At 45.8% G+C, this 27,185-nt stretch overlaps 1 protein-coding gene across 1 annotated transcript in view; it reads left to right on the top strand.

Annotated features, from left to right (window-relative positions):
- Positions 1 to 1,075: 1,075 nt before the first annotated feature.
- The window catches only part of DICER1 (dicer 1, ribonuclease III), a 54,374-nt gene continuing 28,264 nt past the window's right edge, over positions 1,076 to 27,185 (top strand). The window contains 9 exon segments of the mRNA XM_049769773.1: positions 1,076 to 1,099; positions 1,102 to 1,224; positions 2,751 to 2,913; positions 4,193 to 4,323; positions 11,277 to 11,411; positions 12,205 to 12,365; positions 17,136 to 17,304; positions 19,478 to 19,950; positions 26,273 to 26,405. Coding sequence (XP_049625730.1) covers positions 1,076 to 1,099; positions 1,102 to 1,224; positions 2,751 to 2,913; positions 4,193 to 4,323; positions 11,277 to 11,411; positions 12,205 to 12,365; positions 17,136 to 17,304; positions 19,478 to 19,950; positions 26,273 to 26,405 — 1,512 coding nt within the window.

The following is a 27,185-nucleotide window of genomic DNA, read 5'->3' as shown; positions in this document are numbered from 1 at the left end:
TGACAAAATATTTGGAGGGCTTAGGGTTGAATCTTTAGTATGGACAGGAGAAAGGACAGGCACTGTGCCTAATGCTTTTCCAACTTGTATATTTTTCTTCTGTGGTTTTGGGCCACATTCAGCGACGATGCTCAGGGATTACTCTCGGCTCTGCACTCAGGAATCATCACTCTGGCAGTGCTTGGGGTTCAAATGGGATGCCAGGGATTGAACCCTAGGTCAGGTACATGCAAGGCCAGCACCTTACCTTCTTTTCTATCTCTCCAGTCCCTTTTTCTACATGTTCTGATTTTCTGATCAAGAGCAATATTCTGATTATCTGCTTAGAGAAGTTACAAAGTGTTGGGGAAAAGTTTGTCTTTATATAAATGTATTTCTATATTATATATGGATAATTTTTAAAAGGCATACTGTGCATAATCCTCTTAAAAAGTATGTTATGGTTACTATTATTTTCAGTATTTATAGTAGATACATCTCTAAAATATCCCATGATATACCATAATTTATTGGGTTGATTATTTTTTATTATTTTTTTTTTTTTGGTTTTTGGGCCACACCCGTTTGACGCTCAGGGGTTACTCCTGGCTATGTGCTCAGAAATCGACCCTGGCTTGGGGGGACCATATGGGATGCCGGGGGATCGAACTGCGGTCCTTTCTTGGCTAGCGCTTGCAAGGCAGACACCTTACCTCCAGCGCCACCTACCCGGCCCCAGGGTTGATTATTTTTTATTAATAAACTTAAAAGCTCTTTTCTAATCATTCAGTACAAATACAGCAATACATGTGTGATGTTGTCTATTTTATTTATTTATTTATTTGTCTAATTTATTTTTGACTGTTTCTACATATAGAAAACTGAATGAAAGAGTACCAAATGTCTGACCCATGACTTAAAAGAAAAAGCTAAAGCAATTATAGGTGTTTGAAAAGGCCCGTTAGAATGATACTCTAACATTTCTCTCCTCTCTGTGCCTCCTTTGTCTTGAACCCTGCATGGTCTTGTAATGGTCTTCTTTTTTCCTTTTGTAGTAAGCTGTGCTAGAGCAGACACGCAATGAGAGAAACACTGGATGAGTGAAAAGCTCTGCTTTGCAAACCCCTCAGCATGGCGGCTCTGCAGCTCATGACCCCCGCTTCCTCCCCCATGGGTCCTTTCTTTGGATTGCCATGGCAACAAGAAGCTATTCCTGATAACATTTACACGCCAAGAAAATATCAGGTACTAATGAGGACGCTAATCACGGATGCATTGGCAAGAAAAGGGAAGAAATTAGCATAGAGTTGACGCAACTGATAGAAAACTCATTTACCTCTTGAAGCTTACTTCCCTCCTCTGATTAATTTTCCTCATTCAAAACACTGGCTCTTAATAGGCCTTTTCTCTTCTAACATCTGCTGGGTAATTGGTTTGATTTTGTATGTGTATGTGTGCGTGCGCATTTGTGTGTGTGTGTGTGTGTGAGTGTGTGTAATGTGAAGTGCCCTCCCTCCCCTATTAAAGTATGTCTGTCCTCATGAGCTGGGTAGACATGAATTGATAGAGCCACTATTTTTATAACTAGTCTTTCTAGCAAAGTTTTCTGTCTGTAGAAAATTTTTTTTTTTTTTTTTTTGGTTTTTGGGTCACACCCGGCAGCACTCAGGGATTATTCCTGGTCCCATGCTCAGAAATCGCTCTTGGCAGGCTCAGGGGACCATATGGGATGCCGAGATTCGAACCATCATTCTTCTGCATGCAAGGCAAATGCCTTACCTCCATGCTATCTCTCCGGCCCCAGAAAAATAATTCTTAAAGAATTTGTAAAAGTATTTTAGCATAGGTTTATACAGCGCAACTATGTATAACAGACATTTTTCTTATTAAAACTATTATTTGGGGGGGGTGGGTGGCTGGAGCATTAGCACAGTGGTAAGGCCTTGCATGCGGCTGATCCAGGACAGACCTTGTTTTGATCCCCGGCATCGCATATAGTTCTCGGCCAGGAGCGATTTCTGAGCCCATAACTAGGAATAACCCCTGAGCATCACTGGGTATGGCCCAAAAAGCAAAAAAACATTATTTTTTGGGCTAGAGCCAGAGCACAGTGGGGTGTATTTGCCTTGCAGTCATCCACCCAGGTTTGATCCCTGGCACCCCACATGATTCCCTTGTTCCGACTAGGAGTGATCCCTGAGTGTAGAGCCAAGAGTAAGCCTTGAACACTGCCAGTTGTAGACCCTCCCCCAAACCAAAATAATAAAATATGAAAACAATTTTTGGACTTTTGTTTTGGAACCATACCTGACAATGCCCAGGATTTACTTCTGACTCTGTGCTCAGGGGACCATTTGTGGTACCAGGGACCAAACCCAAGTCTCTGTAACATCTCTCTGGTCCCAAAACAGGCATTTTTATTGTTGATTATTATTCCCTGGAGATATAAAATGATAAATTTATGCATAAAATATTTTTAGGAAATTGTGACATTTCCAGAAAGCTAATGAAATTGAGTGTTCTCCATATATATATTTGGTTTTTGTTTTGGGCCACACCTAGTAGCACTCAGGGCTTAGTCCTGCCCTCAGGAATCACTCTTGATTGGGTGGGGGAGAGATGAAAGAGGGTTATGGGTTGCTGGGGAACTAATCTGGCGTGGCAGCAGATGTAAGGCAAATGCCCTCCCTGCTGTGCTATCATTTTGGGCCCACCCCTTGTTAGCACCAGAGCTAAAGAGACACATAATCTCTCCCCTACTGTGTTTCCAGGTGGAACTGCTCGAAGCAGCTCTGGACCATAACACCATCGTCTGCTTGAACACTGGCTCAGGGAAGACTTTCATCGCAGTGCTACTCGCCAAGGAGCTGTCTTACCGGATCCGGGGAGACTGCCAGGACATTGGGAAAAGGACGGTGTTTTTGGTCAACTCTGGTAACATAAAATCGCTTTATTCTGCCCATTGGGAGTAAATGGGAGGCTCTTTGATGATGGAGCAGATTTTTTTTTTCCTCAGTGGGTATTAAACAGGTGGAAGACATTGCCTGCTGGAGCTCTTGTGAGCAGAAACAGCCTTTTTGTTGTGTCCCTCACAACTTGATTTGTGTTTCTTTCAAATGTGAGCCAGCTTTTTTCGCCCCACTACGTCTTATATATATTTCAGTTTTTTTCTCTTTAGGGCAGTTGCTCTTCATTCTGGCTTATGAATTCCTTTTGGAATATAGTCTAATCCAAATAGTTAGAATAGTTTTCTTTCTCTCTTTTTTTCTTTCCTTCCTTGATGTTTATTTAGCTTCAGAGTGTTTATCAGATGGTATTGATTAAGTGATAATGAAGTAGTTCTTTATGACTGTTGCATTGCTAGTTGTAGAAGCAAGCGGGGCCAGAGAAATAGCACAGTGATGTTTGCCTTGCAAGCAACTGATCCAGGACCTAAGGTGGTTGGTTGGTTCGAATCCCGGCATTCCATATGGTCCCCCATGCCTGCCAGGAGCTATTTCTGAGCAGACAGCTAGGAGTAACCCCTGAGCACTGCCGGGTGTGGCCCAAAAACCAAAAAAAAAAAAAAAAAAAAAAGGCAAGCAAGCAAGATGGCTTCTTAAACACTAGGGAAAAAGGGTTTGAAATCTGGTATATGTGTGAGTGAGTCTGTTTGCATATGTGTTGTGTGTGTCTGTGTATTTGTGTGTCTGTGCTTGTGTGTGTGGTGTGTGTCTCTATGTGTTTGCAGGTGTGTCGTCTGTGTTTGTATATATCTGTGTATCTATGTTTGTGTTTGGTGCATCTGTGTGTTTTTGTATCTGGAATGTTTGTGTGTGTCTGAGTGTGTCCTAAAGGGGCACTCATAGGACTCACTCCTCTCTGGGCCCCTCAGTTTAGCTCAGCCTGGGAACTCTGGGGCAAGGGGGGGTGCTTCACTTCTTCCTGGGGAATGGAAATTTATTGGCAAAAAAAGGAGGGTGAGTCTGGGCTAGTTGATGATCCTGCCTAAGCAGCTATAAATTCTTGAGTTGGAGAAAAGCAGCCAAAGAAAGGAGGCATTGGAGCTTCTCTGCAAGTGATAGGAAGATGACCCGGGTGGCGTCTTGGGACCCTAGTTTTCACCTAGCACTCAGGAGTTCAGTGGCTCAGCTTGAATGATCCTTTGATGATGAAAGAGCCACCTCCTGAATGCTCGCTCTCTCCTTACCCAGTGCCTTGTCTCTGTGCTCAGCAAACCAGGTATCCCAGCAGGCGTCGGCATTCAGGACTCACTCCGATCTCAAGGTGGGCGAGTACTCGGACCTCGATGGAAGTGCTTCTTGGACAAAAGAGAAATGGAACCAAGAGTTTACCAAGCACCAAGTAAGGCTGGATGAGAAATTTCTTTTGAGAAATCCCTCAGAATGGGATTTGCTCAGCTTGGTTTCTAACATGTCCCCGAGCCTTTAGTGGCCTGAGTTTGATTTAAAAGGTCAACTTTGGGGGCTAGAGCCATAGCACAGCTGGGAAGGTATTTGCCTTGCAGGCGGCTGACTCAGGTTCTTTTTTTTTTTTTTTTATAATTTTTTTATTATGAATTATGAGAACAAAAGATGCAAAGAAAGAGGATAAGGTAAAGTTACAGTGGAAGGACAATCACCCATAACATAATTATCAGAAGAAGTCCCCTTGCTGATATCTTAACTTTGAACTTTCACCAAAGAAAGTTAAGATAAATAAAACAGAATCCATGTGCAATTACTTTGTCCCTCAAGTCCCCAGATTGTAGCACATTATAATATTTCTTAACAGCACACAAGGCAATCTAAAGCCATCAAACTTATGTAACTCCTTAAACATTAGAGGCATAGTATTTTTTACATTTCCATGTACATGCATATTAGCTTAAGTTAACCTCAAATTTTAAGTGGGTGCGTTTTAAGGATTAGAGTCAAAGGAGCACAGTAAAAACGGTGTTAGACCCACTTAAAATTTGAGGTTAACTTAAGCTAATATGCGGCCATGCCGGAGGCTGCTTGGCCAGGCCTAGGGGGGGTGCGGGACTTGGGTAACCCCAGCACCCCTCTGCCGCCTTGCTCCAGATCTCCAGGGCTTCCCCGGGCCACACGCCTGGGCAAGCCGGTGAGTTGGGTCCCTTGGTGGAGCTTGAAGGTACCCTAGGCCTTCCCCCACCATCCATGCGGCTCCTTAGGGAGGGTCCGGGTGGGGCTCTGAGCTTCTGGTCTCCCAGCTTCTTGAAGGATCTCTCCTTCCTGGGAGCCGGGAGTCTAGCAGGAGGAGGTTTGGCAGGCCCCCGCCATGCCGGAGGCCTGCTTGGCCAGGCCTAGGTGGGGTGCGGGACTTGGGTAACCCCAGCACCCCTCTGCCGCCTTGCTCCAGATCTCCAGGGCTTCCCCGGGCCACACGCCTGGGCAAGCCGGTGAGTTGGGTCCCTTGGTGGAGCTTGAAGGTACCCTAGGCCTTCCCCCACCATCCATGCGGCTCCTTAGGGAGGGTCCGGGTGGGGCTCTGAGCTTCTGGTCTCCCAGCTTCTTGAAGGATCTCTCCTTCCTGGGAGCCGGGAGTCTAGCAGGAGGAGGTGTGGCAGGCCCCCGCCATGCCGGAGGCCTGCTTGGCCAGGCCTAGGGGGGGTGCGGGACTTGGGTAACCCCAGCACCCCTCTGCCGCCTTGCTCCAGATCTCCAGGGCTTCCCCGGGCCACACGCCTGGGCAAGCCGGTGAGTTGGGTCCCTTGGTGGAGCTTGAAGGTACCCTAGGCCTTCCCCCACCATCCATGCGGCTCCTTAGGGAGGGTCCGGGTGGGGCTCTGAGCTTCTGGTCTCCCAGCTTCTTGAAGGATCTCTCCTTCCTGGGAGCCGGGAGTCTAGCAGGAGGAGGTTTGGCAGGCCCCCGCCATGCCGGAGGCCTGCTTGGCCAGGCCTAGGGGGGGTGCGGGACTTGGGTAACCCCAGCACCCCTCTGCCGCCTTGCTCCAGATCTCCAGGGCTTCCCCGGGCCACACGCCTGGGCAAGCCGGTGAGTTGGGTCCCTTGGTGGAGCTGGAAGGTACCCTAGGCCTTCCCCCACCATCCATGCGGCTCCTTAGGGAGGGTCCGGGTGGGGCTCTGAGCTTCTGGTCTCCCAGCTTCTTGAAGGATCTCTCCTTCCTGGGAGCCGGGAGTCTAGCAGGAGGAGGTTTGGCAGGCCCCCGCCATGCCGGAGGCCTGCTTGGCCAGGCCTAGGGGGGGTGCGGGACTTGGGTAATCCCAGCACCCCTCTGCCGCCTTGCTCCAGATCTCCAGGGCTTCCCCGGGCCACACGCCTGGGCAAGCCGGTGAGTTGGGTCCCTTGGTGGAGCTTGAAGGTACCCTAGGCCTTCCCCCACCATCCATGCGGCTCCTTAGGGAGGGTCCGGGTGGGGCTCTGAGCTTCTGGTCTCCCAGCTTCTTGAAGGATCTCTCCTTCCTGGGAGCCGGGAGTCTAGCAGGAGGAAGTTTGGCTGGCACTGGTAATCTCTGTCCAGTCTACATTTTCAAGAAACATTAATAGTACTCTCACAAGAAACATTAATAGTACTCTCACAAGAAACATTAATAGTACTCTCACAAGAAACTGTAATAGTACTCTCATAAGAAACTGTAATAGTACTCTCACAAGAAACTTTAATAGTACTCACTATCATTGAATTATGTTTTTATGTATGCAGAATGTCTATTTTTTACTCTGCCCTTTTGCATACCCCTTCATAAGTTCATATTTCTCTTTAACTTCTTTAACTCCTATCATCATTACTCCTTTTATACCCTTTCTAACTTAAGTACTGTTGAGTCCTAAGTCACAGACCAAAGTGGTGCCCTAGAGTTAACACCCACCCAACTATTTTAAAAGGCATAAAAAGGACACATATCTTTTCAACATTTTATGGGTGTTTTCTTTGACGGCTATAACTTTTGCTAAATACTTTCTTATACAGTGATGATCCCCCCCCCATATTTTTTATCTTCTCTTTGTGAACTGCTCAATATGGAATTTGGTGTGAAAGAATCCCTCAGTTTAATACTTATGTTTGAACCAAGTCATGGGTCTTGTTGGAAATGTTCTAATGCCCCCATATATCTGATAGCACCACGTGGCTTTATATCTTGTTTGCGTAGGCACACTAACATGGAAAAATACTATACATACCAATAAGTTCTTATCTAATAAAAATCTTGTAGTGCAATGAGACCTTACACCCTGAACATTGACATAAAGACCTGGCACAGGCCTCAGAAGAATGGACATTCTCCATTCACCCCTTGATCTACAGAAGATATTTACAAAACATCCAAGGTTGTATATAACATCACCTGGTGGCATTCCTGTACCAGGAAAGACCCTACAGCTGCTCTGACATCTACTCAAAAGAAACACCCCTTAACACTGAGAAGACAACAAGAACAAAGACCTGCTTACTGGACAGGGCTTGCTGTATTGCCCCTTAATTGTGAGGTTTGTCTATAACATCACCTGGAAGCAATCCTCTACCACGGAAGACCCTACCACTGCTCAGACATCGTCCTGCTCAAAAGAGACTTCCCTTAACACTGAGAAGACTTAACAACAACAACCTGCTTACAGGAAAGGGCTCCCTGTATTGCCCTTTCATGGTGAGGTGAAACGAGAAGGCACTCCACATCATGACTTCAATGTAGGACATGCAGATTCCAGAATCTTTAATACAGAAACATGAGACCAACAACAGAGACTGTGTGAAAAGTGTGTTGGCACTACAGACAAAGTCTTGGATCGAACGATAACTTTCCTGAGGCCTAGAGCTGGTCTTATGCCAGGAAACTTCAGAGGTAGGATCTCTTTGTATTTAGGCCAAGGTTATTCCTTTCCATGCCTCTCATATTTTGGTGGGCCTATGCAAACAACAATTGCCACTCTAACACCGTTTTTACTGTGCTCCTTTGACTCTAATCCTTAAAACGCACCCACTTAAAATTTGAGGTTAACTTAAGCTAATATGCATGTACATGGAAATGTAAAAAATACTATGCCTCTAATGTTTAAGGAGTTACGTAAGTTGGATGGCTTTAGATTGCCTTGTGTGCTGTTAAGAAATATTATAATGTGCTACAATCTGGAGACTTGAGGGACAAAGTAATTGCACATGGATTCTGTTTTATTTATCTTAACTTTCTTTGGTGAAAGTTCAAAGTTAAGATATCAGCAAGGGGACTTCTTCTGATAATTATGTTATGGGTGATTGTCCTTCCACTGTAACTTTACCTTATCCTCTTTCTTTGCATCTTTTGTTCTCATAATTCAAAATAAAAAAATTATAAAAAAAAAAAAAAAACTTAAGCTAATATGCATGTACATGGAAATGTAAAAAATACTATGCCTCTAATGTTTAAGGAGTTACGTAAGTTTGATGGCTTTAGATTGCCTTGTGTGCTGTTAAGAAATATTATAATGTGCTACAATCTGGGGACTTGAGGGAAAAAGTAATTGCACATGGATTCTGTTTTATTTATCTTAACTTTCTTTGGTGAAAATTCAAAGTTAAGATATCAGCAAGGGGACTTCTTCTGATAATTATGTTATGGGTGATTGTCCTTCCACTGTAACTTTACCTTATCCTCTTTCTTTGCATCTTCTGTTCTCATAATTCATAATAAAAAATTATAAAAAAAAAACGGTGTTAGAGTGGCAATTGTTGTTTGCATAGGCCCACCAAAATATGAGAGGCATGGAAAGGAATAGCCTTGGCCTAAATACAAAGAGATCCTACCCCTGAAGTTTCCTGGCATAAGACCAGCTCTAGGCTTCAGGAAAGTTATCGTTCGCTCGAAGACATTGTCCATAGTGCCAACACACTTATCACACAGTCTCTGTTGTTGGTCTCATGTTTCTGTATTAAAGATTCTGGAATCTGCATGTCCTATATTGAAGTCATGATGTGGAGTGCCTTCTCGTTTCACCTCACCATGAAAGGGGAATGCAGGAAGCCCTGTCCTGTAAGCAGGTTGTTGTTGTTAAGTCTTCTCAGTGTTAAGGGAAGTCTCTTTTGAGCAGGACGATGTCTGAGCAGTGGTAGGGTCTTCCGTGGTAGAGGATTGCTTCCAGGTGATGTTATAGACAAACCTCACCATAAAAGGGCAATACAGCAAGCCCTGTCCAGTAAGCAGGTCATTGTTCTTGTTGTCTTCTCAGTGTTAAGGGATGTCTATTTTGAGTAGATCAATGTCAGAGCAGCTGTAGGGTCGTCTCTGGTACAGGAATGCCTCCGGGTGATGTTATATACAACCTTGGATGTTTTGTAAATGTCTTCTGTAGATCAAGGGGTAAATGGAGAATGCCCATTCTTCTGAGGCCTGTGCCAGGTCTTTATGTCAATGTTCAGGGTGTAAGGTCTCATTGCACTACAAGATATGTGTGTTCCCATTTCTATTAGATAAGAACTTATTGGTATGTATAGTATTTTCCCATGTTAGTGTGCCTACGCAAACAAGATATAAAGCCACGTGGTGCTATCAGATGTATGGGGGCCTAAGAACATTTCCAACAAGACCCATGACTTGGTTCAAACATAAGTATTAAACTGAGGGATTATTTCACACCAAATTCCATATTGAGCAGTTCACAAAGAGAAGATAAAAAACATGGGGGGGGGTATCATCACTGTATAAGAAAGTATTTAGCAAAAGTTATAGCCGTCAAAGAAAACACCCATAAAATGTTGAAAAGATATGTGTCCTTTTTACGCCTTTTAAAATAGTTGGGTGGGTGTTAACTCTAGGGCACCACATTGGTCTGTGACTTAGGACTCAACAGTACTTAAGTTAGAAAGCGTAAAAAAGGAGTAATGATGATATGAGTTACAGAAGTTAAAGAGAAATATGAACTTATGAAGAAGTATGCAAAAGGGCAGAGTACAAAATGGACATTCTGCATACATAAAAACATAATTCAATGATAGTGAGTACTATTAATGTTTCTTGTGAGACTACTATTAATGTTTCTTGTGAGAGTATGATTAATGTTTCTTCTGAGAGTACTATTAACGTTTCTTGTCCGCGCGGGGGCGATTTTGAAAATGTAGACTGGACAGAGATTACCAGTGCCAGCCAAACCTCCTCCTGCTAGACTCCCGGCTCCCAGGAAGGAGAGATCCTTCAAGAAGCTGGGAGACCAGAAGTTCAGAGCCCCACCCAGACCCTCCCTAAGGAGCCGCATGGATAGTGGGGGAAGGCCTAGGGTACCTTCAAGCTCCACCAAGGGACCCAACTCACCGGCTTGCCCAGGGGTGTGGCCCGGGGAAGCCCTGGAGATCTGGAGCAAGGCAGCAGAGGGGCGCTGGGGTTACCCAAGTCCTGCACCCCCCCCTAGGCCTGGCCAAGCAGGCCTCTGGCATGGCGTGGGCCTGCCAAACCTCCTCCTGCTAGACTCCCGGCTCCCAGCCTGACTCAGGTTCTATCCCTGACATCCCAACTTTTCTCCTGAGCACTGCCAGGAGTAATTTCTGAGCACAGAGCCAAGAGTAAGTCCTGAGAACCGCCAGGTATGGCCCCAAAACCAAAACAAGAAACAAGAAAAAAAAAAAAACTTTGTTGTACTTAATTCTCTTTCTCTTGCTCACACTCTCTTACACACACACACACACACACACACACACACACACACACACACACACACTTTAAAATCTTCTGTTAGAACCAAATAGTCAGTACTGATTTGCTTTGACTCTTACTTCCTAGAAAAGACACAACCTTGCCATGTACTTCACTTGCTTGCAAACCAGTGCCCAAGGCCACCTATTTCCAACTAGCTGCGTTCAGAACATGGACCGCCTAGTTAGGTCTTAGACTTCCTGAAGAATTTTCTTGGTTGAGAACTTTGGATCAGTCTCCAACAGATGTCTCTAGCACCAGGACAGCCTTCTGCGTGTTGGCATTGAGGGCACCCAGGGGAGTGCCTGTGGTCTTCTGTAACTGACTTGCTGCATGCCATCCAGAGATGTGGCTCATGAGAGGGTTGAGTGTTTACAGGTGAAGCCCATATATCCCAAATGAGCCAGAAACTATTAAAAAATAATAATAGTAGGATAGTCAGTGTGTCTTTCTCTAGAGAATCGTGGCAGGTCAATAGAAGAAAGAGTGGCCTGCTTCCCATCCTGTTATGTTCTCTCTCTGGCTCGTCACTGAGGTTTTTCTTTCTCAGAATCTGTCTCTGTATTGTCCTGCTCTCGGACCGAGGGTATGGGTTGCTCACGAGGCATTTGTCTAAATGGGTTTGAGCTGCTGAATAATGGCTTGTTTAGAGCTAATGCAGGTTTTTTCTTGTAGGTTCTAGTTATGACTTGTTACATCGCCTTGAACGTGTTGAAAAATGGTTACTTTTCACTCTCAGACATTAATCTCCTGATGTTTGATGAGTGTCATCTTGCAATCTTAGACCATCCCTACCGAGAAATTATGAAGGTAAATTAAACAATATTTCTAATCTAGTATGGGCAGGTTTTATGTTCATATATATAAACTAAAAGCCACGTTCATTTCCAGTTTTGGAACTGTGGTTCAAGTGGATGAACGAATTACTCTTAAGCTAATGTTCATTGAAATCTGTACTACTGAATGAATGTGTAATAGTTAAGTAAATCGATATTCTAAACCTACAATACATCTTAAAATGTACTCTGGAGACAGAGAGATAGCACACCAGTAGGGCATTTGCCTTGTACGCAGCCGACCCAGGATGGACGATGGTTCAAATCCTGGCATCCTATATGGTCCTTTGTGCCTGCCAGGAGCGATTTCTGAGTGCAGAGCCAGGAGTAACCCCGGAGCACCACTGGGTGTGACCCAGAAACCAAACCAAAACAAACAAACAACCACATACTCTGAATACATGAAGCATGTGATCAGTCATGGCATTTTATTTTATTTGGGTTTTGGGGCCACACCAAAATGATACTTAGGGCTCTTCCTTGCTCTGCACTCAGGAATCCTAGTGAGCTCAGGGGACTAAAGGGGATGCCGGGGATTGAATTCAGGTCATCTGTGTGCAAGGCAACTGCCCTACATCTGGGCCTGTCATAGCATTTTAAATGTGTCCTCAGGATAAGCAGCAAGTGGTAGTCATTGCATAAGCCTGGTTTAAGTACACACATTTGTAGCTCTGGCATTTTAATGCACCGATGTCTGTGTGGTTATGAAGTCTGTGTGGCCTTATGAAGTACGGTTGCTCACTGTCCCTGTCTTTTGTTATTGTTAGCTCTGTGAAAACTCTCCATTATGTCCCCGGATTTTGGGACTAACTGCTTCCATTTTAAATGGGAAATGTGATCCTGAGGAGTTGGGAGAAAAAATTCAGAAACTGGAGAGAATCCTGAAGAGTAATGCAGAAACGGCGACTGACTTGGTGGTGTTGGACAGGTAGGTGCCTCTGATTTCCTTGGCTTTCCTGAGACCAGCTTTCCCCAGCAGCAGCCATCACTGCTGCCCTGAGCACTATGCAGATAATGAGACCGTGGCCATCAAAGGGAAAGACTAAGATTGATACATTTTTTTTGGTTCGTTTTTTGTTTATACTCATTAGCTTTTAGGGGTTACTCCTGGCTCTGCACTCAGAAGATAATCTCTCTGGCAGGCTTGAGGAACCATATGGGATCTGGGGATTGAACCTGGGTTGGCCACAGACATGTAAGGCAAAGACCTTCCCTGCTGTGCTATCACTCCAGCCCAAGACCCAGAATTCCTTTTTTTGGGGAGGGACCCACACAGGGGGGGGGGATTTGCGCTCAGGGGATGCTCCTGGCTCTTTGCTCAGAAATTGCCCCTGGCGTAGCCAATCCAGGACCTAAGGTGGTTGGTTCGAATCCCAGCATCCCATATGCTCCCCTGTGCCTGCCGGGAGCTATTTCTGAGCAAATAGTCAGGAGTAACCACACACCGCTTGGTGTGGCCCAAAAACCAAAAACCAAAAAAAAAAAAAAAAAGAAATTGCCCCTGGCAGGCTCGGGGGACCATATGGGATGCCGGGATTCGAACCACAGTCTGTCCTATGTGCAAGGCAAACGCCCTACCGCTGTGCTATCTCTCTGGCCCTCTAGACCCAGAATTCTTTTTTTTTTTTGTTTTTGTTTTTGTTTTTGTTTTTGGGCCACACCCGGCGATGCTCAGGGGTTACTCCTGGCTGTCTGCTCAGAAATAGCTCCTGGCAGGCACGGGGGACTATATGGGACACCGGGATTCAAACCAACCACCTTTGGTCCTGGATCGGCTGCTTGCAAGGCAAACGCCACTGTGCTATCTCTCCGGGCCCCTAGACCCAGAATTCTTAACCAGGACAATTATCTGCATGGTGCTGAGGTTTAAACTTTTTCCCGCTGGTAGGTGCCAAGCCCTGGGTTGCTCACCTAGGAAAAGACTCCTGAGCACTGACTTCCCCCTGCTATGAGGACTGGGGGTTCAGCCTGTACCTTGGCTTCCTTTCCATTCATTCTTTGTTGCTCTGTCCTGAGCACCCCACATGAGACTTTGAAAGAAGGCTTATTTGGAACTCTGTATTTTTCCATGATTCTTAAATTTTTATTTATTTTTGGCTCATATCCAGTGATGCTCAGAGCTTACTCCTTGTTCTACACTCAGAGATCACTCCTGCCAGTGCTTAGGGGAACATATGGGATGCCGGGGATCGAACCCAGGTCAGCTGCATACAAGGCAAATGCCCCCCCACTGTGCTAGTGCTATTGCTCCTTTTCTTAGCTTTTGAAATTTAAAATTTTTATCTTTATTGATTGAGGTACTGTGGTATTCAGTACTGTTCGTGATGGTTTCTCATGCTCCTAATTCCAACACCTCACCCACCACCAGTGGCTCCACCTCTTTTGCCCACTGACTAAACATCTTTCAGATCAGTGGATCCCTCTGTTTTGGCAGGTGGGTGTGAATCTTCGAGAAACTTGTTTGCATGTGAAGGTGGCTACTGTTTTGAGTTTCCATAGAACATGCCTTTTATGATTTGTTTAAACAGGCAGAAGGGTGTGTACGTAAATTAGTTGGAAAGCGACATTTATAATAAATGGAACCAAATCAGATGGGAACAAACATCTCATCTCCTTATTACTTCTTGACAAGACTGTTAAGTGGCCTTTCTTTGGACACTCGTGGTAACTGGGGGAGATTTGCAGCCAGTAGAGTTGATGGTCTCAGATGTGCCAGGGGCACAGACATTGGCCTAACTCACTTGGCTTTGAGCTGCATGACCTCCAGGGAGTGAGCCCCACGCCCCTCCTGAGCCTGTAGGCTGGCGGGGGTATCAGCTTTGGGGGTTATTATTATTGCAACAGCAATAATGCTGTTTCATATTTTTCCTGAGCTAAGAAATGCATATAATGTCAAAGTAAGTCAAAGGCCTGGCTAGTGCTTTCATCTGAGCTGTGTTAGAGGCCAGGACAATTTGATGTCTCTAGAGCAGAGGGTCAGAGAGTGGTTTGCAGCCCTTTTATACCTTGGACGAGGGGCAGGGCCCTCCAGATCAAGCACTGAGATGGAACCAGTCAGTACCCAAGTCTTAAGATCACTGTGCTCAAGTAGGAATTCTGACTTGGGTTGGAATGACAGAAACTTGATATCTAAATTTACTGCTGCTTATTTTTTCTTCACATTTTCCTCTCTTTTCCTCTTTTGTGGCCACGTGGTGGTGCTTAGGGTTTATGCTTGACTTCTGTATTCAGGAATTACTCCTGGCGAGCAAGGGACCTTATGGGGTACAGGGGATAAAACTTGGGTCAGCTGCATTCTTAACTCTTTTTTGTGTGTGTGTGTGGTTTTTGGGTCACACCCGGCAGTGCTCAGGGGTTACTCCTGGCTCCATGCTCAGAAATTGCTCCTGGCAGGCACGGGGGACCATATGGGACGCTGGAATTCAAACCGATGACCTTCTGCATGAAAGGCAAACGCCTTACCTCCATGCTATCTCTCTGGCCCCCATTCTTAACTCTTTAAGTGTGTGTTTGATTATTTTGCAGATTGCCTTCTGGTTAAAACCCATCTCACTAGTGTTCGGGTTTGGAACTGGAGGGTTTAGATTTTAGACCTGTTCGGAATTCGACCTTTTTTTTTTTCTTTTTTTTTTTTGGCTTTTGGGTCATACTGGGCAGCGCTCAGGGATTACTGTTACTCCTGGCTCTAAAGCTCAGAAATTTCTCCTGGCAGGGTTGGGGGACCATATGGGATGCCACGATTCGAACTACCGTACTTCTGCATGCAAGGCAAATGCCCCACCTCCATACTGTCTCGCTGGCCCCCAGAATTTGACCTTTTGGGTTTTTTTTTTCTTTTTTCTTTTTAAAGTCCTGAAGAAGCCACTAAGGTCTTGTTTTACCACTCCTGCGTTCAGGGAAATGACAAGGAAATAGCTGCACGCCACAATGCATGCACTCACCTGAACAGAGATCAGTAGACACACACTCACTCGTGACATGTTCACACGCTCACGCTCAGCGCTGTGAGCATCTGTCTCAGGTACTGCAAGTACAGCCGTTCCTTAATGATCCTGTTACATTGTGCTGCACTTGTTCCAGTTACCTTTATGCTGTTTTGTACAGTTGCACTGCTATTACTGTGCTAAGACCTTTGCCTTTGTATTGTTGGGCTCTCACCATTGCCTTTGTTATTGTTATTACGTTGGCTGTTGCCACTGTTACTGTTACATGTTACTGTTGCACTGTTTCCATTGCCCTTTATGTTGCTGCCTTTACCTTTGAGCTGTTAGAATTGTGCTGTGCCCTGTTGACTTCGTTATTGTTACACATTAGCATTGCCTGTTATCTATTTACTGTTGCTCTCTTACTGTTACCTTGCTGCAGTTGCCCTGTTATGTTGCTACAACTACCAATCGAAGGTGCTGCATTAATACAATAACATCCAACGAAAAACCATGTGGGAGTTGATTGACATCGAGACAGACAAATCCCATAATCCCACACTTCACAGTGTCCTGAAGGCTGTACTGTCTCCCTGTCTACTTTTCTTTTTTTTATTTTCTTAACTCACTGTTATTTGCACTTTTGAAAAAGATTATTATGTGCATTTCTTTGTTGTTGTTTTTTGGTTTTGGGCCACACCCGGCTGCGCTCAGGGGTTATTCCTGCCTCTGTGCTCAGAAATTGCTCCTGGCAGACTCAGGGGACCATATGGGATGCTGGAATTGAATCCTGGTCCATTCGGGTCTGCCATGTACAAAGCAAACACGCTATCACTGTGTTATCACTTTGGCCCTATTATGTGCATGTCTGATAGGTTTTATGAGAGATCCCAGGTCTAGTAGTTCTGAATGATTCCTTTTGAATGCATATTAAACATCCACTTAGGGGCCCAAGTAGGATGGATAGGGTGTTTTCCTTTCATGCAGTCTATCTGGCTTTGATCTCTGACACCCTATTCTATACTTCCTGGAGCCCCACCAGGAATGAGCCTTGGACACCAACAGTTGTGCTCCTCCCCCCAGCTCATATAAAATAATATGGACTTTTGCATAAATCTTTCAAATAATGTGGAAGCGGCATCTTTAGGGATAAAACCTTTCCGCTGATGATGCATGACCCCCCTCCCCACCTGATTACTGCTTCTGAGGCAGACATCATTATAATTTTATTGTTTTTAGGAGTTTTTTTTGTTTATTTTTTGGGCCACACCATTGGTGCTCAGGGGGTACTTCTGGCTCTGTACTCAGAAATCACTCCTGGCAGGCTCAGGGGAGCATATGGGATGCCAGGGATTGAACCTGTGTCGTCCTCGTTCTACTGCAAGCAAGGCAAATGCCCAACTGCTGTGCTATCGCTTTGGCTGATTCCATTGTATTTTAGTGAACATTTTTTCTCAATGTTTTGATGCCTAAGAGGGCAAGAGATGAATGTCGAAACTTTCATAAACAAACAAAATCTTCAAGTGATCGTCATTGAAAAATCACACAATTCTGGTCTCAGAATCCTAGCCTGAACCTAGGATGTGTTTGTTCCTGGAAACCTAACAGTGAAAATACTCATACCCTAAGTGAATACCATTTAGGGGGAGTTGTTTCAAATCCGAATCGGAAAACAAGAAATTTCTTCTTTGTGTTTGGTTCATGTCTATATAACAGGCCAGAAAGCTGCAGTGAATGTACTGTGAAAAACTAATCTGTTGCCTCTGGCCCTATAGATACACTTCACAGCCCTGTGAAATTGTGGTGGATTGTGGGCCCTTCGCTGACCGAAGTGGGCTGTACGAGAGACTGCTGTTAGAATTAGAAGATGCACTTAATTTTATCAATGACTGTAACATACCTGTACATTCAAAAGAAAGAGATTCTACTTTAATTTCTAAACAGGTAAGTTCAGACTACAGTCAGTATTGAAAGCACTATATTTAAAAAAAAATAAGGCTTCTATTTATGTGTGATATTAATATGAAATTACACTTCTAAAGAGGCTATTTCCTATACATTTTTATCCCAGGCTTTATCTTCTTAACTCTTGGCATTTTTTTTTTTTACAAACATATCTGAGACAGTTAGTTGAATGTGATAGATATTTATATTATTCCATCCATACCACTTTGAGTGAAGATGAGTTAAGATTCATGCCACAATGACCAGAGTGACCGTCTAATTCTTTGGCTTGATTAAATGAGTTACTTCCGCCTATACCCTTGGGTCAGACAAATTCTTTTCTATTCTTGTCTCCCATGTAACCCTATCCGATGTATCATCTTTGAGTGGTGCAGTTTTGAAAAGAGAATTCCTCAAAATAGTGTTCCTCGAAGTATGGACCCTATACCAATAGATTCAGAACCTGGAACGTTCTAAAAAATGCAGATTATTAGCAACCCCTTTCCTATCTGCTAAACTGGAAATGGAAGGGGTAGCATCCAACTGCCCTTTATTTCTAAAATCAAACCACCCTGCTGTATAGAATTTCTCATGTAATATATATAGACAGATGAAAGTGACTCACCTGTCTTCTTAACTCATCACAGATCCAAATCTTTTCTTTAAAAAATTTTTTTTATTTAAACTATGGTGATTTACAAAGTTATTCATAGTTGGAGTTTAGAATACAATGGTTTTCAAGATCAGTCTCAGCACCAGTGTTGACCTCCCTCCATTAATGTTCTCAGAGTGCATCCTATGCCACCAACCCCCTGTCCTAGCCTACCAGCACCAGCACCACAGGCTCATTTTTTGATTTGTTTATATATATATATATATATATATATATATATATATATATTTTTTTTTTTTTTTTTTTTTTTTTTTTTTTTCGGTGAGCCACACCTGGCACTGCTCAAGGGATATTTCTGGCTGTGTGCTTAGGAATCAATCACTCCTGGAGCACTCAGGACCCTATAAGATATCAGAGATTGATCCCAGGTCAACCACAGGCAAAGCAAATGCCCTACTCTGCTGTGCTATTGCTCCAGCCCTAACACAGTCTCATTTTAAAGTTCGGTTGTTAAGGATTAGTCTTGTGGTTTCATTGTTGTAATTTCATTGTCATAATTTTATTGTTCTGACTTGAATATTAAGTTCTGTCCTTTCTTAACACCACCAATACACCTGAGACCTCTAAATCTTTGTTGTCCTTGTTGTTGTTGTTGTTGTTATTTTGGGGGTCATATCCAGCAGTACTCAGGCATTACTCTTGACTATGAGTTCAGAAATCATTCCTAGCAGGCTCAGGGGACCATATGGAATGCCGGGGAATTGAACTTGGGAATTGAACAAGGCAAATGCTCTCCCTACAGTACTATTGCTCCAACACCATTTCTTTTTAAAATGAACTTCTTTTTTTTTTTTTTTTTTTTTTTTTTTGGTTTTGGGCCATACTCTATGATGCTCAGGGGTTACTCCTGACTCTGTGTTCTAAATCGCTCCTGGTTTGGGGGACCATATGGGATGCCAGGGAATCGAACCGTGGTCTGTCCTAAGTTAACGCATGCAAGGCAGACGCCCTACCCCTTGTGCCACCGCTTTGACCTCTAAAATGAACTTTTATGCAGTTGCATCTTTTCCTTTTTTCTAAGAGGATTTCCACTAGGGCAGTTGGTCAGCAACCTTTTTTTTTTCAACTGAGCCAAATCTTGCCAAAACCAGGATTGAAATTTATTTTGAGAGCCACACAGGGCGCGCACTGACAGAGGCTAGGAGCAGAGTCCTGACTCCTGGAGCTGCTGCCCGGCACACAGAAGAGCCAAATTAAAAGTGTAAAGAGCCACATATGGCTCGCGAGCTGAAGGTTGCCGACCACTGCACTAGGGGAAAAAGGGACCATCTGAGACAGAGCCATGAATAGTACAGACATGAGGAAAAAGTGGGGTGGGAACAGTTCATAGACACCTCTCAGCCAGATTGTCATAGAGCCATAGACAATCTCTGCACTTGTTGCCAATGCAAATTTACTTAGGGCAGTTCGAAGAGGAGCCTAGTCATGAGGAAAGCTGTGTCGTAAAGGTGCTCCTGTGATGGTCACTTTGCTCTTGACGCTTCACACCTTGTTTTGTAGATACTGTCCGACTGCCGCGCTGTCCTGGTGGTGCTGGGCCCATGGTGTGCCGACAAGGTCGCTGGCATGATGGTCCGCGAGCTGCAGAAGTACATCAAGCATGAGCAGGAGGAGGTGCAGCGTAAGTTCCTGCTGTTCACTGACACATTCCTCAGGAAGATCCACGCACTGTGCGAGGAGCACTTCTCGCCTGCCTCCCTGGACTTGCGCTTTGTGACGCCCAAGGTCGTCAAACTGCTGGAGATCCTGCGTAAGTACAAGCCGTACGAGCGGCAGCAGTTCGAGAGCGTCGAGTGGTACAACAACAGGAACCAGGATAATTATGTGTCCTGGAGCGACTCCGAGGTGGATGAGGATGATGAAGAGATTGGAGAGAAAGAGAAGCCAGAGACGAATTTCCCTTCCCCATTCACCAACATTTTATGCGGGATCATTTTTGTGGAAAGACGATACACCGCAGTGGTCTTAAACAGGTACATGTCCTCCCCCTTGCCATCCTGCAATCCCACCCCATGGTTAGTCCCTTGATGAGCCTCCCTCCGGAGCAGAGGTTGTGCTGGCATCGGTCCGTTGGGTAGCATGTGGGCTGTGGGAGCACCATGCATCGTGCATAGAAATAAGAGCTGTTTCTGGAGGCCACCACATCTCAAGGGTGCTCCCCAGCCAGAGGCGCTGGTCTCTTCTGAACTATCACCCCCATATCATGCTGGGAGAGCTCAGTTCTGTGCTAAGTCTGTGGCCGAGGGTCAGGGGTGAAGCAGAACATCTCCCCTCTTCCCCTGTGAAGGCTCCTAGGAAAAGCTTTGGCTGGGGCCACTTGTGTGTACCCTTCAAACCCCTCTCCTATCATCTGCTTCCGTGGCTGCTGCCATTTCCATCTGCAAGGGCTGGAGTCTTTAGAAGGCTAAAATTGCTCTTCGGATTTGGTCTAGCTCCACACTGACTTTTTCTAGGTCAGAGTGATTAGGCAGTAAGGAAGGATCTTGAGCACGGTGGGAGATGACAGTGTTACTACCTCCCCTCACCTCCATCTCTATCCCCACTTAAGTGTGGGTCCCCCAACCTGATGCCCTTTCCAGCTGTCTGTCTCTCCCAAGTTGAGATCTGGCTGCCTTCATACTTCCTCCTTGTCATGGGCCTGTCGTGTGTGTGTGTGTGTGTGTGTGTGTGTGTGTGTGTGTGTGTGTGTGTGTGTGTGTGTGTACATGTACATGTACATACAGATGCTTCATTCACCTATAAGGGCTCACAAATTCTTCCTTGTCATGGGCCTGTCCTGTGTGTGTGTATGTGTGTGTGTGTGTGTGTGTGTGTGTGTGTGTGTGTGTGTGTGTGTACAGATGTTTCATTCACCTTAAAGGGCCCCCAAATATCTCCTAACTTGATGCCCCAGACTGTCCCCTTTTCTTCACCGTTCATTAATTGACCAAAGTTGAATGCTCTTCAGAGCTTTTTCTCAGCGTGAGTCATGAATTCTTTTGGGAGAAATTATGCTGAGGTAATTGGGGATTTCCACCCTCCCCCCATTCCTAACTGCTTCTGACTGTTTGGGGATTTTGGAAACTTACACGAGTAGCTAGAAATTGGACTCTGGGGTAGTCAGACCTGGCACTTGGCAGTCAGGTCATTTTCTTCATCATCATCATTGGGCCTGTTCTTCAGAATGAATGCGCAGGGCAAAGAGCTCTCACAGTGAATTACACGGAAATCAGACGTTTAAGGCTGGAAACGGGCTTCTCTGAGCCTCTAATCCAACCCACTTATTTTTTTATTAAAAATAGGAAGAACCTTGGGAGGAAAAGTGATTTGTTCTGAGTTAAATTGCGAGCCTCTTGCCCAGATCATTCTGGAATCCTGCTTGCTTGCTTTCTGTCTCTTCCTCCCAGTGCTCGTCAGTTCTATCTTCATCCTCATCCCCCCCCTTCCCCCCCCCCCCCCCCCCCCCGGGCATCACAGGCGGGAAGCCTGCCAGGAGCCAGGCGCCGGGAGAGCCCAGCTGGCCGCCTGTTTCCCCTAGATTGGGGCCCGAGGTTAGCATGGGTGATGTTTTTCTTGTCCCCAATAGGATAGGACCCGGATTGTTTTTTTTCTGGAGCTCAGAGAAAAAAATGAAAATGGGAAGGAGGGGCTGCACTATTAGCTTTCTTCTCCCTGTTTATTGTGTACATTTTTTTGGTTTTCCTCCCTCCCCAAATGTAGAGCCATGCCAGTTTTCATTGCAGAAATTTTAGCCAGGGAAAGTGTGCCAACAATCAGTGGCTTCCTCGGGACTTGGAGGAGCAGATTAATTGTGATCAATTTTCATAAAAAGTGGCTGGGATTCAGTGTTCACCATGCCCCTGATGGCTCGAGAGAGCTTTACCAGTGGGGAGGTTGTGAAGCAGACAACCGAGGTCTGGTTGCCCTGGAGCCTCGATGGTGAACCTATGGCATGCGTGCTAGTGGTGGCATGTGAAAGCCTTGCAGCTGGCACGCAGAAAGGTCCGCAATTAAGATATGCCATGCGGCGGGAGGCGAGTATGCCGGTGTCTGCTTTGCAGCTCACCTGGCAACAGGGCCGGACTGGCCATTGGGAGGGCCAGGCATGGTGCGGCAGTTGGGCACTCGGACTCTTAAAAAGGTTAGCAATCACTAGAGCTTCTTCTAAACTCAGGATCTCAAAGACCCGGGCCAGGCTCTGCCAACACCAATGACGTTAGTGACCCTCTGTACCATGCATGCCCTGTGGCACCAGCTGCCACTGTGCTTTCCCTGGTCAGGTTCCTTTGTCTTATGCCTTCCCCACCTCTACCGTGCTATGAAGCTTTGTGGTGCTGGGCAGGTATTCCGATGCCGACATCTGCTGGCTTGGGGTACATTCCAGGGGGGTTGGAGCCTTTAGAAAATTCCTCAGAGCTGAGGTGCTCTCCTTCTTACCTCCCCATCTCACTTTTTGTGGGGCACCCAACGTCAGAGGTTCTCACCTGGAATGGTTCCATTTGCTTGACCAGCAAGTTGCTTTTCTTCAGATTCAGGGAGTGGAGTGGGTCTGAAACATAGGATAAGATGGGAACTGGGGGTAAATCAGCCCTATTTAGAGTCTTACCTAAAGAAAACTTGTCTTGGGGCCGGGCGGTGGCGCTCGAGGTAAGGTGCCTGCCTTACCTGCGCTAGCCTAGGAGACGGACCGCGGTTCGATCCCCCGGCGTCCCATATGGTCCCCCAAGCCAGGAGCGACTTCTGAGCGCATAGCCAGGAGTAACCCCTGAGCGTCACCGGGTGTGGCCCAAAAACCAAAAAAAAAAAAAAAAAAAAAAAAAAAAAAAAAAAAAAAGAAAACTTGTCTTTTCATCCTTTTTAAAACTTTTTTTTTTTTGGTTTGGGCCACATCCATCCGCGCTCAGAGGTTACTCCTGACTCTGTGCTCAGAAATTATTCCTGGCAGGCTCAGGGGATCCTATGGGATGTTGGGGATAGAATCAGGCCAGCCACTTGCAAGGCAAATGCCCTCCCCATTGTGCTATCACTCAGGCCTCATCTTTAAAACATTTTTTACTAGTATGGCCATATGCTTAGCTCATGCTTTGGAATCAAATTAAATTCTGTGTGGTTTCTCTGCTCAGATTGTCCCCTCTCAGCCCCTCCTGACCCCGTGATCGTTGGGAAGCCACCGAGATAAGGTCCTGGATCCCTTAGACAGCTGTGTGTGTGTGTGTGTGTGTGTGTGTGTGTGTGTGTGTGTGTGTTTGTTTGAGAGGGCAGGTATTCCCTAGCAGTGCTCAGTGACCCTGGCTCAACTGGATGGGACAGGCTGAGAATTCAGCACTGCAGTGCTTAGCTACCCCTTCCTTGAGCTCTCTCCCCCCCAACCCTCTCCTGACCTGCATCCCTATTCCTGTTTTCTGGGTGCTTTCCCCCTTTCTGGCACCAGCTGCTGCAGGCTTTGATTCTGTTCCTGCCTTCCCATCTCCCTCAGCCATTTCTCCTGGAGTCCTGCTTCCTTCGACTCTTCACCCACCAGCACAGTCAGCATTTTTTGGAAGGACCTGTACATTTTGTATCTTTGGTTTTGTTTGTTTGGGTGCTGCTTAGGGCTTACTCCTGCTAGGACTTAGGGACTCTGTGCAGTCCTGGGATTCAAACTGGTTTAAAAGTTTGAATTGGCTTAAACTGTGAGCAAGTCAAGCACATTCATCTTTGTCTTAGCTCTCTAGCCCTGGAAATTACTTAAGGCATTGAAGCCTGTATTGGGTTCCTGGAGATGATGGCCTGGATCCAAGGAGAAAGGTTTGGAGGGCTAAGCACTGGCTTTGCATATGGGAGACCCCAAATCACTGCAAGTCATGGTCCCCTCCACCCCAGCACTACTTCTGTCTGAATCAGTAGTGGCCCCAGAGCACCACCTGGTGTTGCCCCCCCCCCAAATATACCCCCAAACAACTATATAAAAGAGACAGCATAGGAGAAATGATTGTGCTGTTCATCAGTGCACTGTGGGGTTCTGGTATCTTAAGAGTTTTGGGTCACACATAGGCCCATTGTATCCTGTGCTCCTGGGCAGTTTTGTATAGATACCAGCAAGGAATTAATGGGACTTTCTCTGATAGGATGGATTGCTCACTTGTCTACCACCTGCTGTATGGCCAGGTTAGTACAGAGGGTGTTTCTGCCCCCACTTTTGGATCGTCTGCCTGACCAAGCCCATATATTCAGTTAGACATCGACTAGTTTTCTGAATCAGACACAGGCATGGGCAGCCAGCTGAGGTGCAGAGACTGGGTGGGGGGCAATGAGTCTGCCAGCCATCCCAAAGACAGACCCTGCTGGGATTTTCAGCCTCCTAAAGATTCATTTTCTCAGCAGTTCATTTGCACAGGATAGTGAACAGATAGGGGTTGCTGCTGGATCTGAAATGAAAAAGAAAAGAGTCATTTTTTTGCCATAGATTGTTGTGAGCTGCCGTGTGTCCTGGAGCACCAGGTAGATTGGGGGTTGGGAGCAGCCTGCCTGGCATAAAGGTAGGTAGGTGGGCATCAGAGCAAATACTGAGCTAGCTTCTGCAGGGCTGGTGGCTCTGCCTGCCAGCCATCTCACTTGCTTTGGGTCTCTGGAAGTTAGTGTCACTCTCTGTCTCTCTCTTTCTCGGTCTTGGCTCATGTTTCAGAGATGTGACAGAGAGAAACGTTTGACCTCTTAACTGTCCCAGAGACACTCAGCATTTGATCTTGCTGGCCAGAGATAGTTGCTGCGTGGGGCTCTCTCCACAGCAGAGCAGCGAAGGTGGGTTTCGCTCAGGAGAAATCTGCTCACTCAGAGCCTTCATTTATCAGCTAATAAAGGTCAGCCCAATTGATCAGAAAGATAACTCTGCCTAATTAGGAGTAACTTAAAATGCAATTTAAGAGTGTGTGTTTATTACATTATTACATTGAATTGTTGTTTATTTCTGTGTGTTAAATTTTTGCATGTATATGATTTCTAAGTTGGCTAAACTTTGCACTTGAGCCTTTTAATATACTCATTGGTTGCTTCTGACACTGCTTCCTGATGCAGGAAGAGTTTAGTGTGATGGTCCAGCCAAAGCGGGAAACTTGGGAAGTTTTGGGCTGAAGTATTCCAAGTACTTGAGCTGCCGAGTAGACATTGGAACTGACACAGACACGAGAGTGTTTCTCTGATGAGGAGGTGGGGACGGGGGCGGGAGTGGGGGATATTCTCATGGCTCCCAAGGTTCTTCGAGCTCTTTGATATTAGTTCATCTCGCATATTAGCAACAACAACAACAAAAGGACTGGTTTGACTTCAAAAATGCAATTTGCTATTAGGAATTTCTACTATGTTGAAGGCCTTCAGAAGAGCCATCTGGAATCATTTACGTCAGGTGTGGAACCACTTATCCCGTGTGCCCGAGTTTTTCAAGGTGGATTTTTCCAAAAGAGCCGGAATGGCAACACTAACTGGCCCCCTGAACCCCATAACACAACCCTGTGTGCTGTGGCTCTGGGCGGCAGGTGGCCATCTTTGCTTACTGATGCTCATGGGTTTGGCGGGAAGAAGGTCCCTGGCCAGATTCGGAGAGAGGCACCATGTCCAGACTCTCTTCTTTTATAGGACCAGAGGGATAGGGGCTCTTTGGCATGGCTGTGCCATGTGCCAGTTCTCAATTACACAGAGCAGTGCCCAGCAACCCCAGGACCAGGAACATTTTAGAAGAGACAGAGACACCATTGGACAGTGCTAGTGGCTCACAGGTGGGGTTTCTTTGGCCTTTCAGGAATAGCTTGTGGGTGCCCAGCACCCTCGTTCTTACCCTTTAGTTCCAGATATGAGATTCCTTGGCTGGAGAAATATTCTCTCTCTGGGCTGCGCTGTTTGGGGCTTGCTCTTTCTGCCCGTGGCTTGTCTGCATGTGGAGGAATGCTTGTGCCCATGTCTGTAGGCACATGTGTGGTCAGATGTCAAACTAGAGAGGGTCCCTGATCCTCAGCACCTCGTTGTGTCCTTCTCTGGGGCCATGTCTCTGTTGAGGCATCCCTGCCTGTTCCCCACGGAACTCCAGCCTGGATTTTCTGGTGAGTGTTGGGGACCCAGCTTTAACATCTGAAGAGTAGAAGCGATTTCTGATTAGACCAGTCTTTAAAACAAACAAACAAACAAACAAACAAAACCAAAACGAACAACCAAAACCAAAAACCTAGACCATTTTGTTAGGTATGTTGAAAAAAAGAAATTCATTTTAAGGAAGACCTTACAAACAAAAGTTTCAATTTCTCCCCTCAGCTGTGCTTAACTTCCAAATGTCTCTAATTTTCTTAGATTGATAAAGGAAGCTGGCAAGCAGGACCCAGAGCTGGCTTACATCAGCAGCAATTTCATAACTGGACACGGCATTGGAAAGAACCAGCCGCGTAACAAACAGATGGAAGCCGAATTCCGAAAACAGGAAGAGGTAACTTAGAGTAATGGTGCAATAACCCCCTTCAGAACTCAGACAGAGCTGCCCAAAGGAATCCCCTTCCTTTGCGTCTCGGGTTTGGACTAGCTGTCCTTGCTGATGGAGCTCTCCAGGGACTCAGAGGCTTGGAATTTGAATAACTGTCCGATGCACTATTTTCTGCCTGATTCTCATCACCTCTTTCAGCCCCTTTACTTGAGCTAATGGCACTCAACTGCCTGCATAGAAAAGCAGTTTGTATAACCCCAAAGGGTTGAGGCTGCTAGGGCTGGCTTCAGAGCCTAGCAAGTACTTGACTGCCTGCCTGCCTGCCTGCCTGCCTGCCTGCCTGCCTGCCTGCCTGCCTGCCTGCCTGCATGCCTGCTTGCCTGCTGCCCTCCCTCCCTCCCTCCCTCGCTCCTTCCCTCCCTCCCTCCCTCCCTCCCTCCCTCCCTCCCTCCCTCCCTCCCTCCCTCCCTCCTTCGCCTTCTTACCTCTCTTTCTTTTCTTTCATTTTTGGACCACAACCAGTGGTGCTCAGATATCATATATGGTCCTGGGGTTTGATTTTGACTCAACCGCATGCAAGGCAAATGCCCTACCTGCAGTATGATGCCCCTCCTCAATAAAGTTCTGTTTTGTCTGACTACTTAAGAAACAGTGCTTAGTTCAAAAGCACATGTACTAAACTTGGAGTACTTTAGAAACAGCACTTAATTTTAAAGATTTTTGACTTGTTTCCTTTATTTATTGTTATTTTTTGGGGGGCCACACCTGGTGATGCTCAGGGGTTAC

Source organism: Suncus etruscus, chromosome 3 (genome assembly GCF_024139225.1).
Source record: "Suncus etruscus isolate mSunEtr1 chromosome 3, mSunEtr1.pri.cur, whole genome shotgun sequence".
NCBI classification, from domain to species: Eukaryota; Metazoa; Chordata; class Mammalia; order Eulipotyphla; family Soricidae; genus Suncus; species Suncus etruscus.
This window is presented reverse-complemented; position numbering and strand designations above follow the sequence as displayed.